The sequence below is a fragment of the Eulemur rufifrons genome, chromosome 7, assembly GCF_041146395.1.
Source record: "Eulemur rufifrons isolate Redbay chromosome 7, OSU_ERuf_1, whole genome shotgun sequence".
Lineage (NCBI taxonomy): Eukaryota > Metazoa > Chordata > Mammalia > Primates > Lemuridae > Eulemur > Eulemur rufifrons.
Window position 1 is genome coordinate 267,950,798 of NC_090989.1, and position 12,882 is coordinate 267,963,679.

Sequence of the window (12,882 nt, forward strand, 5' to 3'; positions counted from 1 at the left end):
TGCTGAGCTGTGTGACCCCTACCAGGGGCTCTGCCAGCTGTGAGCTCTGCCCAGAGGTTTCCTGCCATCTGTGGGGCTCGAGGGACCCCCTTTCCACCCACTCACCCCGACGTCATGCCCAGCTGGGGCTCAGTGGGTCACAAGGTGCAGGCCCCACTGCAGAGCCAAGGCCTGGGCTCCCCCCAAGATGTATCCCCACCTCCCCCGCTGCCTGCAGGTACCTACTGGGTGGATCCCAACCTAGGCTGCTCCTCCGACACCATCGAAGTCTCCTGCAACTTCACGCATGGCGGACAGACGTGCCTCAAGCCTATCTCGGCCTCCAAGGTACCCACCTGCTCCTCACCACCCACCGGGCTGACCCTCTCTGCCCCCACCCTGCCCTGGGCCACCCAGGTCCTGTTCCGAGCCCTGCCTGTCTTACTGCATGGCCTTGGCAGCGTCACCTCCTTTTCCTGAGACTCGGTTTCCTTACCTATAAATTGGGGATGAGGAGGACTCCTCTGCAGTTTCCAAACCCTTTCGAGTTGTATGATGTTAATGAGTCTTTCTTCAAATAGAATTTTCTATTATCTAAAGCAGAGCAGTTGGCTGAGCTGGCCTGGCTTGGAGAACCCCGAATCATCACAGAGCGATGTTCATCTGGAACACGCTGCCCGGAGTTGTGTGTGCAGATATTTGACGCTTGTTCAATACCTGCTCACCATGTGCCTGTCCCTGGGCTGGGCATCTTAGGCGGCGCAGGGCAACTCAACGACGAACCAAGGTGGTGGTGGCAGTGGGGCATGGTGGCTCATTTCTTCTGCACTGTAAGAGCCTCTCGATCTTGGGCAAGATCCCTCTTCCGCTCTGGGGCTCTGGATGCCAGCCCGGCCCCAAAGGCAACCCATGCAATGAGGAAGGGGTCAGATTACATCAGGACCCCCGGAACTCCGGCTCTGGAGTCAGGCAGGCCCTTCCTTGTTACTGTGGGTCACACAGACCTCGATTTCCCTGTCTTGCGAGTGGGCACACGTCTGGGAGCACAGTGGGAAATGCTCACCAGGAAGGGAATTCTGAGAGCTGCAGGCGGCCCAGCCTGAGCCCCCTCGCCGCTGTCATCCCCGCAGGTCGAGTTCGCCGTCAGCCGCGTCCAGATGAACTTTCTGCACCTGCTCAGCTCCGAGGTGACGCAGCAAATCACCATTCACTGCCTGAACATGACCGTGTGGCAGGAGGGCGCGGGGCAGACTCCAGCCAGGCAGGCTGTGCGCTTCCGGGCCTGGAACGGGCAGATTTTTGAAGCTGGGGGTCAGTTCAGGCCGGAGGTGTCCGTGGATGGCTGCAAGGTGACTTTTGGAGCCTCTCGAGGCCCCTCACCGGGACACGCGGGAAAACTTGTTTGGAAAAACTGCTTTTCATTAGAAGATTTTATCTAACAGTTCCATACGTGATATATTTTTTATCTTTGTGTACTAATTTTATTATAACAGTTTTATAAAGTTCTTTTTAATCTCTTTCTTCTCTGGGAAACCTCTGAGAGAAGGTCTTGGCTGGTAAAAATTCCACAGGCTGGAAGATATTGCACTCACTTGCAAAGCTGCTTAAAAGAGGATCTATGTCTTCTCTCTGCCCCCTCCCTAGTCAGGCTAATTTTTTCTCTTAAAATTTTTGGTCATTTTCGAACGCCCTGAATAGGGTGGGTTGTCAGGGGAGGAGAAGACAGAAAGTTGTCAACAGGCAAAATACCAGTTTCACAAGATTAAACAAAACTGATAATACACAGTGTTAGTGAGGATGTGGGGAAACCAACACTCTCACGTGAAGCTGTTGGAAAAAATAAATTGGTAGACGCTTCCTGGATAGCAGTTTATATCCAGTATCTATCCCAAACCTTAGACATGTACCTATTCTTTGAAACAGCAATTCTACTTCTAAAATTTTTTCTGGGGAAATAATTAAGAACCGTGCACGAAGGTTCAGCTACAGCGACGTTCATTACAGCAATACGTAAGAGAATCAAAAATTGGAAGTAATCTGAACGTGCAAATGTAGGTCATGACTACACCAAAATACCACGTAGCCACTAAGAATTGTGAGGAAACGATGGGGAAAATGCACACAATAGGTGACGAGAACCACACTGGACATACGTGCGCCCTTTCCCTTCTACCCTCAGGTCCAGGATGGTCGCTGGCGTCGGACGCTCTTCACCTTCCGGACCCAAGACCCCCAGCAACTGCCCATCGTCAGCGTGGACAACCTTCCTCCTGCCTCATCAGGGAAGCAGTACCGCCTCGAAGTTGGACCTGCGTGCTTCCTCTGACCTCTGACCTTCTGGCTCCTCTAGGCCTCGTGGGGGAGGGAAGAGGAGGGGGGGGCAAGGGGAGGGTACCGAGGGGCCAGTGGCTCCAGGAGAGGCAGCTCCCCTGCCCAAGGATCCTTGGGCGGACCCCAGCTGTTGTCTGCCCGGTAGAAGTGGGTGGGGGGTAGCAGGGCACAGGGTGTCCTTGGGAACACCGGATCCCAGCTGAGCCCCAAGACCAACCAAAGAGCCAGCCAGAGCAAGCTGGACCTGCGACCCGCCGGAGCCCCGTGGCCTGTCTGCCAGCTCTGCGGCCACCCCCTTCCCTCCCCAGCTTCCTGCCCAAAGAGCCCCTCGTTCCAGCCAACTTGAGGGAAGGGGGGCGTCTCGTCAGCTGGTCCCTGCCTGGGAGCTTTTGATGTGCAATATTAGAAAGGAGACATGAAAAAGGAGAGAAGGAAAGACAGAAGTTTATATATATTATTTAAACAAAGAGAAGGTGTGCTACTGTTGCTTCACCTGGGAAAGAGGAGCGAGGATGAGAAGGAGCAGCAGGGGTGGGGCGCGGCGAGATCCTCGGGGCTGGGGGTGCCCACCTTCGCTACCTCCCACTGTGAAATCGCTGGTGCTCACAAGTGTCTCGTAGTGTATGTGATGTTTTTAAGGAAAAAAAAAAAAAAACCCTTATTTAAGATTCTGAAGGTGCTACCGTTTTTGCCACAGACTTTGAAGAAACTTTTTGATGTGAGACATCATCCACATCTTGCTCTCTCGCCTCCAAATGACAAAAGTTTGGGGAATTTTCGAATTTTCCTAGCGTCACCCTTGTGCTTATCAGGTAATCTGCTAAGGAAGAAAAAGGAAAAGAAAAATGAAAAAAAAAAAGAAAAGAAAAAGAAAAAAATAAAAAATAAAAAAACAAACAAAAAAGTCAACCTACCAGAAACCAGAAGTAGAGAGATTTACCTTTTAATTTATGGACTTTGAAATGTCTGTCCTGTCAGGGCAGCACGGAGGCCTGGGCGTGAATCATTTCGCTCGGCCGTTCGCGGTCCTGGAGGGAGGTTGGGCTTGCCCTGGAAGGCATGCTCTGGAAAGGTCCTGGGTGAAGCCTTGACCATGAAGAAACCAATGGCAAGAGCAGCGATGGGTCAGGGCTAGCCTTGGCGTTGGAATGTAAATGTCAGACCATCTCACGAAGCCACGTGGCATCTCCCCAGGCTCCCGCTTCTGGGACGCCACCTTCCAAGATGCAGTCATCGTTCTTGCTTTCTCGGTGTCATTAGAGTCTGTAGAAACCCACTGTCACTAGCTCCAAGCGTCAATTTGGGCTGAGGAGAAAGAATAATTATGGGGATCTCGGAGTTCAACACATTGGTGACATTCAGTGTAACCTGAATTGTACTAGATCAGCCAACAAGTCAACGTCCCAATTGGATTTTGAGGTTATTTTTAACGATGAAATTATTTTTATAGAAGGGGAAAATTTATGTGAAAATCTCTATTTGTGTATTTCTCTCCTAAAGTCGTGTCTGTTGGGGAATTGGATTTGATTTTCATTATTTAATACCTCACTCTGGCCCACCCTCCCGCCTGGTCACTTCCTGCATTCCCCACCTGCCGCGCAGCCTGGACGCCCGGGGAAGTGCATGTCTGTAGCCGCTCGGGCCTCGTCCCGGCGCTCGGTCCCCCCACTGCCGCCGGTCTGCACCGGCCTCTGTCTCAGTTTTGGGTTTTTCTGCTGTCCTCGTTTATGTCTCTGTCCACATGTCAGTGTGTTAAAACCCCAGTGGGTTCCCTTTCTCCTTTTCCCTTCTGGATTTTAAATAAATATTTAAAAGTGAGGCAATGGAATGATGTGTCTGTGGCTGTGTGCTTCAAGTCCAAGGACAGGAAGAAAAAAGATCCACATCTCAGCTCAAAGGAACCGAGGTAGAAGGAATTCACTCCTGCTCAGGCTTTTTGTTCTATTTGGGCCTTCGCCTGATTGGATGAGGCCCACCACATCAGGGAGGACCACCTGCTCTGCTCAGACTGCCCTTCCAGTTGTTCATCTCACCCAGAACTGCCCTCACAGACACACCCAAAATAATGTTTGGCCACATATCTGGGCAGCTTGTGGCTCAGTCAAGTTGATACGTAAAATTAACCATCGCACTCCCCACACTGAGGCTGAGAGAGAATAAGTAGAAGTTAGCCAGATGGGGAAGAGCATCGGGGAGAGAGGGAACGGCACCTGCTAAGGCCCAGAGGGAAAGTGGCACGGTGCATTCGGGAACAGCAAGGGGTTCAATGTGGCACTGCAGGGGATGGTGTGGAGGGCTGGGGCGCTGGGCTGGGAACAAGACAAGCCACAGGTTTGCACAGAAGAGAAGGGGTTTGGGTTGGCACATTGGGTTTGAACTGCGATGGGTCCCTGGAGCAGAGCCACCCAGGAGGCAGCTGGCTGAGCTGGGAGCGCAGGAGAGTTGTCTGTGCTGTAGTCAGAGCTCCGGAGCCATCAGCAGCATCTGTGTAGGAGGGAACGAGAAAGGCAGCAAGAAGGGCCAGAGGGGAAGACGAGAGGAGCCAAGTCAGAACGGTGACACTAACTCTTGGCCTGGTCTCCAATCCCAGGTGGGCCTTTGAGACCTGGCCAGTGAGGATTCCGGAGCCGGGCAGGCGCATTCCCAGCAGGGACAGGTAGGAAGTTGTTGGGGACAGAAGGCAGCTCTCCCTGGACCAGTGGCGCCTGCATTTCCCAATCTCCCGTTGCACAACTGTCAGGAAACAGCCAGGGTGGACTCCCCAGGCTCCTGCTTCCAGGGGACAGCCCAGGCTGGCCTGTGTTTGCTCTGTCCACAATGGATCAAGCCCCGGCCGTGGACAGTCACAGCCCGCAATGACCAGCAGCCCAGTGTTGAGAAAGTGAGGGACGGAAGAACGAGAAGAGGAGGCAGGTAGGGTGTGGGTTCCCGTTCCTGACCGGGCGGGCCGGACATTCTTTCCCTCTGGGCCTCAGTTTCCCCCTCTGCAAAATGGGGATGATAGCCCTGCCCTGCTTTCCAGCCACAGAGAGGGCTATTGCTCAATAATAGTAGGGCGAACTGTAGGAAATGGAATGATTCCCAACTGTTTTCTGACCCATGACATCCAAACGTTTCACGCGGTTCAATCCAATAGTAGCACCAGTCAGAATGATAATGCCTACGGTTTCTCGCGCACTGACCGGGAACCAGGTGCCGTGCTGAGTGTGAGGCACAGCCTAGTGAGAAAAGCGTTGTAATCCCGGCCTTTCCATGAGGGAACTGAAGTCCAGAGAGGTTACGTAAGTTGCCCAAGATCACAAAACAGGATGTGAACTTGAGCAAATAATTCTTCTCTCTGGGTCTTTCATCAGCCCAGGACCATTTGCCCTGCCGGTGCATTCTTTGTGGCTGTTTGTGAGGGAGGAGGTTACAGGTTCATCGTCAGAGCTCGGCGCTGGCCTTGATGCAGAAAGCTAGCAAGACCCAAGCCAAGACGGTGCTCGCCACCACGCTGTACTGCCCTGAGGGCTTCTCTGTCTCTTTGGTTCCTGCCACACTTCTGCTGACATTGTGCCAGGGCCAGGTGGAGGGACAGGCCAGGGGGGACTTCCCGGAACCTCAGTCTGCAGGGGCACTCAAGCATCCCTGAACTGTGAGAAGGTGGAGAAACCTGTGCTCTGTCGCGGGGTGCTGGGTGCACTTGGAGGAATTACTTGGATAGGCTCTAGGGTGAAGGGTGAGACCCCCAAGGGGCAGCCTGGGTGACAGCGAGGACGGTGAGGACCACTTGCCCCTTCCCGGGAGAGGCAACCGCCGACTCCGAGACTTGGCTGCACAGGGCACAGCTTGCCCTGCTCCCCCTCCCCCATGCAGCCCACCCCCAGGATTCTGCACGTGACCAACGGAGGCCCAGACTGTTGGCCTAAGTACCCGAAAGTTATACATCAAAAGTACTTAAAGAAAGCTGACTTTTTAAACCTAAGTTTTGGAAATTCAATTAATTAATCTTGTCCCAAAGTTTTTACAACTAAAAATCATTCACAAGGCTGGCATTGAACCTCTAGTTGCAATGTCAAGCATCAGATACACGCTGCGTGTGTGTGTGTGTGTGTGTGTTTCATCTACCTTTACACACATGTAAGAGTAATATGATCTAGCATCGCAGGATGTGTCTCAGCAGCCATGCGCAACTGTTGCAAATACTGCTTATCTCTAACTCAGAAGGACCTCTCCAACCACACATTGCAAGAAAATGGACTTTTAGTATGACTGGGGAAATAAAACTTTAAAATTTATTGCATTTGTGCTGAGAAGGAAGACTTAGAAGGTCAATTAAGTTGTCTTTTACCCCCGAGTTCGCTCAAATCCCCCCTGAACCCGGTAGCATCATCCCACCCACAAACCACCGGGACATTTGGAGACAGCGTTTCCAGGAGGGAGCCAGGTGTAGAGAACTGCTTCCCCGGGGCCTGAGCAGTGTCGGTTGTGAAAGACTGTTTAGGGCTGTGGATCGCTGTGCCAGTACCAGGCACCAGATCCCGAAGGACAGAGGTGCAGAGGTGCTTATATGTTATTCAGTAAACTGTGTGTGTGCGCGTGTGTCAGAGAGAGAGAGAGAGAGAGAGAGAGAGAGAGAGAGAGATGTGGGACCCTATAAATCTCTGGATGGAGTTCTGTCCCCATCATGTCACCCTTGGGCCACTGCACCAGCCTCCAACTGGCCTCCCAGGTCTGTCCTCCCCACTCTCGCCCCGCAGACAGAGGAGTGATCTTTCTGAAGAGCAAACCTGATTATGCAACCCCCATCCCACTTCAAATCTTTAAATTTCTCTTCAACATCTCTAGAGTCCAGCAAACTCCTCAGCCAGCCTGGTTTCCAGGCCCTGCAGGCTCAGACTCCCGCCAATCTTGCCCACATCAAGTCTGGACGCTCCGACCCAAGCACACGCTCCAGCCACGCAGACCTTCTGGTTCCTGGGTGTGCACACGACACTCTCTCCGCCGCTCTCTACCCTCCCGATCCACTCCAGTCATGGTTGCAAGCCTCCAGTTAGAGCAATGCCAACGCAAAAAGCAAAATGAGCTGCGGAAGGGAGGAAGGAGGAAGAGACAGAGGAAGGGGGAAGATTCCAGTTCTGACAAGGATGTAGAGAAAGAGGCTCACTTGTTGCACGTTGCCAGATTGGTACCGCATTCGAAAGTATTGGGGTTTTTTTTATTTTTCACGTTTTTGTTTTCTTTGTTTGGGAGGAAGGTTTAAACATCCATTTTATTGAGGTAGAATAAATAAAATAAAATGGACACACTTTAAAAGGCTTACAGTTCAACGAGTTTTCATGACTTATACATACATGTGTACGTAACCACCATCGCGATGAAGACGCAGAACATCGCCATCTGCTGCAGAAAGTTCTCTCGTGCCCCTCTGCCATAGAAATACCCTCCTTGCCTCAGGCAACCACCGATCCGATTCTTAAAATTAGAGATTAGTTTGGGCTGTTCTAGAACTTTATGTCAGTGGAATTGCACAGCGTGTGCTCCATTGTGTCCGGCTTCCTTTGCTCAGCATAATGTTTTTGAGATTCATCCACAATATATGTCTCAGTAGTTCATTTATTTTTATTGCTGAGTAACACACCTTTTTATGAAAATGCCACCACGTGTTTTCCATTTTCCTGTTGCGGGGCGTGTAGATTGTCTCTAGTTTTAGCTATTTTGAGTAATGCTGCCATGAACAGTAGTGTACAAGACTTCCCACATGACACGTGCTTTTAGAAGGCGACTTGGTCACTCTCTGACACGTCATCAGAGGAAAAATCACCGTACAAAATGCTACAGGGATAAAGAAGGGATAGGCTTACGTTAGACTGCAGTAAACGAATGAAAAGTTAAGCACCCAACATTTTTTAACTACAGCCTACACTGAGACATGAAAAATTATTCAAATTATACGAAATGGCTAAGAATACAAAACTGCAAGCATAGCATAATGACACTCGTTGCAAGCAGGTATTCCCGTGGGCAGAGACCTGCCCCGTCAGAGAGAAACGCAAACGGGCAGTGGTGTCCTTCGTTCCGCAGTATTCACCGAGTGTCCGCTGGGTGCCGGGCACGCCCCAGCATTGGGGTGCATTGGTGGAAAGAGAGGCAAGCGCCCCAATGGCAGGGGTCAGGGACAATGGGGAGAACATTTCCTGTTTTGGAGGCCAGGAGATTGTTCAAGAAAGACATTTACCGGAGACCGACACTCAGCTTGGATGCCCCATTTCGGAACTGTCCCTGCCTCCAGGGCTGGGCCGGGGCCCCCTGAACTTTGGCTCTTACGCAGTTGTTACCACACTCGGTGGAACTGAATCTGTATTTGCCCTCGCCGCGCCCCCACGCATCCCACGCTGGCCTGGGAGCTCCCTCAGGCGCCTGCAGCACGTGGCTTATGGCTGGTCCCACGGAAGTCTCCGTGCTCAGTGGGACGGGAGTTGAAGGAAAACAGGACAGATGGCCGGTGACGGCCCCTCTGTTGAAATCTACAGACTCACATACGTTAACTGATGTCACTCCAGCCCCACACCCACCTTGGCCTTGAACAAGCCAAACACTAGGCTTTTGTAACATCTCCAGGTCAGGAAGCAGGACTCGGGGGCTATACCTACAGCTGGCTTTGAGGGAACTTTTTGTGTATTTCCCAAGCACCGGCAGGATTGTGTCACAGACACAAAGCAAACACTTGCTCTGTGGGTGGCCTCCCACAGCCTGCTATAAAGGACACTGAGCCCTCCGGCCACCAACTCTGCCTGGCTCTAGCTGCCTCCTCTGCTCAGCATGGCACTGCCTTGGGCCCTCGCAGTCCTGAGCCTCTTGCCTCTACTGGACGCCCAGAGCCCGGTGTGTGCCAACCTGACAGCCAGGCCCATCACCAATGCCACCCTGGACCGGGTGAGTGCCCGGGCGAGCCCTGTCCCCGAGGGCAGCTGCGCCCCCATCTGGGCTTTCCTCTCCCTGAGGACTGGGGCCAGCCCCCGGCTCCTGGCTCTGCTCCTTCCTCTGCATCCAAACTCAGATGCCTCCGTGCAGAGTCCCACAGCACGGGGACAGTTCTGTGCTGGGCACCGAGGGGCCACCCAGGGGGATGCCTGATCCTCGGGGTGGGCTCCTGCGTGTCCAATCCCCACTGGGGGTCTCAGTCTCCCCATTTGAAAAGTGGAGGGAGAGATCTGCCCGAGTCTCGCCCTGGCTCACTGTGGAGGATTCAGCGTCAAGCCCCTGTCCCCTGCTCCTGCTGTCTTCCCAGGTCTCTGGCAAGTGGTTTTACATCGCCTCCTCCTTTCGAGACCCCGTGTACAAGAAGGCAGCCGAGGAGATCCAGACGGCCTTCTTTTACTTTGCTCCCAACAAGACAGAGAGCGTGATAGAAGTCAGAGAGTACCAAACCATGTGAGAGCCCCCTACTCCAGCTCGCCCCACTCAGCTTCTGGCTTCTAACCCTAGAGGCTGGAAGACCCCAGCAAGTCCCTCCCGCTTCCTGGCCTCGGCCCTCCCGGCTGCAGAATGGGGAGGGCTGACTCTGATCTGCACTCGACTCTTGCCCCTGGTCTGTGATGGGTGGGGTCCACTTGTCCTTGACCGTCTTACTGTTTTTCTCCCACCTTCTGTCTGGCTTTAGCAAGGACAAGTGCATCTATAACTTCACCTACCTGAGTATCCAGTGGGAGAATGGGACCTTCTCCAGACACGGTGAGAGCTGGTCCTCTGGCAGGAGGGTCTGCCATGTGGAATGGGATGGGTCAGCTGAAGGAGGGGGTCTGGGACTGAAACCTTGAGGCTTTGGACCCAGAGAATACAGGACAAACTCACTTCTATCTCCACTGTCCTGGTGCCTGAACGCTGCAATAACCACAGTAATAACCACCTGAGTTTTCGAGCTCTCAGTATGTGCCAGGCTCCGTTCGAAGCGCTTTGCTTGAGTTGACCCACTTAGTATTTACAAACAATCCTAAGAGCACGTTGCAATAATCAGACAAACAGAAGAACAGAGACCTCAGGTGGTTTCCCTGAGGTCGCAGAGCTGGACATTAGAACCAGAATGGAAACCCAAGGCTGGCTCCAAACCTGCCTTTCTCTCGACCATTCTTTAAGAACCTTTGGAAGCGAAGGGTGGAAGCCCATGTGCTGGGCAGGTGGTGACTTCACGTATGTCCCCACCATCACTGCAGAGATGGCACATGGCGGGGGCCACACAAATGCTGATGGCACTAAACTAACACCACCTTGCAGCCCCCGAGGCTCCTGTCTGGGCCTCATTTCCCTCATCTGTAAAAGGGGGAGACAGGCCCTGCCAGGCACAGGCCCCATGAGGCCCCTACGATTCCACACACCCAAAGGGCTCAGCGTGCGGCCTGGTGCACTGCAGGGCCGGGCGCTGTGTGGCCCTGGGCCCCCCCACACTTCCTCACCCATGAGCTGGGGACCCTTGTACCATCCCCCGTTCTCACCCAGAGGCTCTTTTCTCCTCCAGAGTTGGGAAGGGATAATTTTGGTCACCTGCTGTTCCTCAAGGACCCCAGGACCTTCATACTTGACTTCTACCCGGAAGATGAGCAGAAGCGGGGAATGTCCTTCTACAGTAGGCACCCTTGGCACCCCAAGCTCCTGCCCCACCCAGTCCCTGCCCTGGGTTCACCCGCCCCTGGGGCTGGTCCCCCAGCCCCCCAGCCCTCCCTGGTGTCTCGCCCGGGGCCCTGCAGCCTGCTCACCCAGCCTCCTGCTCCCCCCGTAGCTGACAAGCCGGAGGCCACCCAGGAGCAACTGGAAGAGTTCTACGAGGCCCTCGCGTGCGTGGGCATTTCCAAGTCTGAAGTCATGTACACCGATTGGAAAAAGGTAAACACAAGAGACTGGGCAGTGTCCGCCCTGTCCATCATCCCGCCCTGGGCAATACCAGAGGCTCAGAGAGGGAAAGCTGCCAGCCAAGGCCACACAGCAAGGCAGGTCTCCTGCTTTTGAGTACCTGCCGCACGACAGCTGAGCTTCACAGAGGCCCATGGGTGGTGGACGAGAGCCCAGGAGGAAGAAGTCCCTGCAGAAGCAGGGAGGACACTGCAGGGGGCCCCTGGAAGGCTAACAGGGGGAAACAGCAGGAGCTGGGGGAGGCGCTGCAGACAGGAGGAGAGACACGGGGACTCACCACCCAAAAATGCCTCCCACAGCCCAGGCTACTAACTCATCCCTACCCCACTCATTTTTAATACCCGTGCAACGGGAATAGGTATTGTGGGTTTTGGTGTCATCCAAACTGTGCAAGTCCAGGACCACCATCCCGATTTTTGCTATAAATGAGAATTACCTGCATAATGATCTCCTTAACACTTTTCTTTAAACCTGTGTTAAATGAAAGGCTTTCCTTGGTGTTGCCCTATGCCGTAATAGCCGCAAAATCGCAGAGCTGATGAGCTGGTTATAATTTTCTTTTGATATACGTGAAATATTTTCATAACTATTAAAATAAAAATGTCTCCCTATTCGTTTGCCACCTGAGGTCATCTCCCATGACCACCGGTGGTGCCAACTGTGCCCCCCTCCCCAGCCGCAGGGTCCTGGGAAAGGGCTTATGAACACAGCCTCGGGTGTCGGCTCGCGGCCCACAGCCCACCGCCCCCTTCCACTGGCTGTGGAGCCTCAGGCAGGTCACATGCGCCTTGAGCCTCAGTGACATCGTCAGCAAAGTGGTGGTGGTGGTGAGGGGTCTGGGAGCTGCAGCCTAAGGGCATGGCAGGTCACAATGGCTCAGGAAATGCCAGTTGGTCTTAGGGGTCCGAGCCCCCATTTTAGAGGTGTATAAGCTGAGGCTCAGAGAGGAAAATGATTTGTCTAAGGTCACCCAGCTGGGAAGTGGCAGAGCCAGGGTTGGAGCCCCAGTTGGGCTGGTACCACAGGCCAGAGTGCATCTCCCCGCAGAAGACCCTGCCCTTTCCCAGTCACTCTGCTCCCCTCCCTCCCGCCATCTTCCAGGATCAGTGTGAGCCGCTGGAGAAGCAGCATGAGGAGGAGAGAAAGAAGGAGGAGGAGAGAAAGAAGGAGGAGGAGAGGGAGAAGGAAAAGGAGTCCTAGGAGGATGTGGCCTTGGGTCAGGACCTTGGGGACCCAACCCGCCCTTTGTATCACAGCTCTTCCCCCCACTTGCATCAATAAAACGTCTGCATTTAGAATAGTCAGGTTGTGTTAATCGTTGTTCATTTGCTCATTCATTCGTTCACGTTGAAGCCTGCGCTGAGTTGAGGCCTGGCTGGCACTGGGCAAGAAGAGCCCCTGCGGTAATACCCAGCACACGTGCCTGGGTGGACGATGACAGGCACCACGTACCGTGGGGGCCCAGCATGGGGAAGGTTCCTTCTGGGTGGGGAAGTCTGGGAAGGCTTCCTGGAAGGGGCATCCAAACCAGTCTAGAAAGATGAGGAGCTTGCTACAGCCTGCTGCTCCTGAACACAACACGTACGATCAAGTCACATATTAACAAACACAGCCAGGGGTGGTAGGCAGGGAGAAGGGAGGTGGGGGGGATGGAAGAAAAAGCCAAGTGAGGAAGAAACAGGGGTT

General features: G+C 53.5%; 2 protein-coding genes across 2 annotated transcripts in view; both read left to right on the forward strand.

The window, feature by feature from the left end:
- The window catches only part of COL27A1 (collagen type XXVII alpha 1 chain), a 136,910-nt gene extending 132,795 nt beyond the window's left edge, over window positions 1-4,115 (forward strand). Inside the window, exons 59-61 of the mRNA XM_069476710.1 lie at window positions 218-327; window positions 1,110-1,328; window positions 2,159-4,115. Coding sequence (XP_069332811.1) covers window positions 218-327; window positions 1,110-1,328; window positions 2,159-2,305 — 476 coding nt within the window. The 3' untranslated portion in view covers window positions 2,306-4,115. The remainder of the gene's footprint in view (window positions 1-217; window positions 328-1,109; window positions 1,329-2,158) is intronic.
- A 4,945-nt stretch (window positions 4,116-9,060) lies between these two features.
- Window positions 9,061-12,500, forward strand: LOC138388466 (alpha-1-acid glycoprotein 1-like). The gene is made up of 6 exons (XM_069476711.1): window positions 9,061-9,225; window positions 9,581-9,723; window positions 9,953-10,023; window positions 10,805-10,912; window positions 11,066-11,169; window positions 12,298-12,500. Exons 1-6 carry the CDS (start codon window positions 9,112-9,114, stop codon window positions 12,394-12,396), a joined length of 639 nt encoding a protein of 212 aa, XP_069332812.1. The 5' UTR covers window positions 9,061-9,111; the 3' UTR covers window positions 12,397-12,500.
- Window positions 12,501-12,882: the final 382 nt, after the last annotated feature.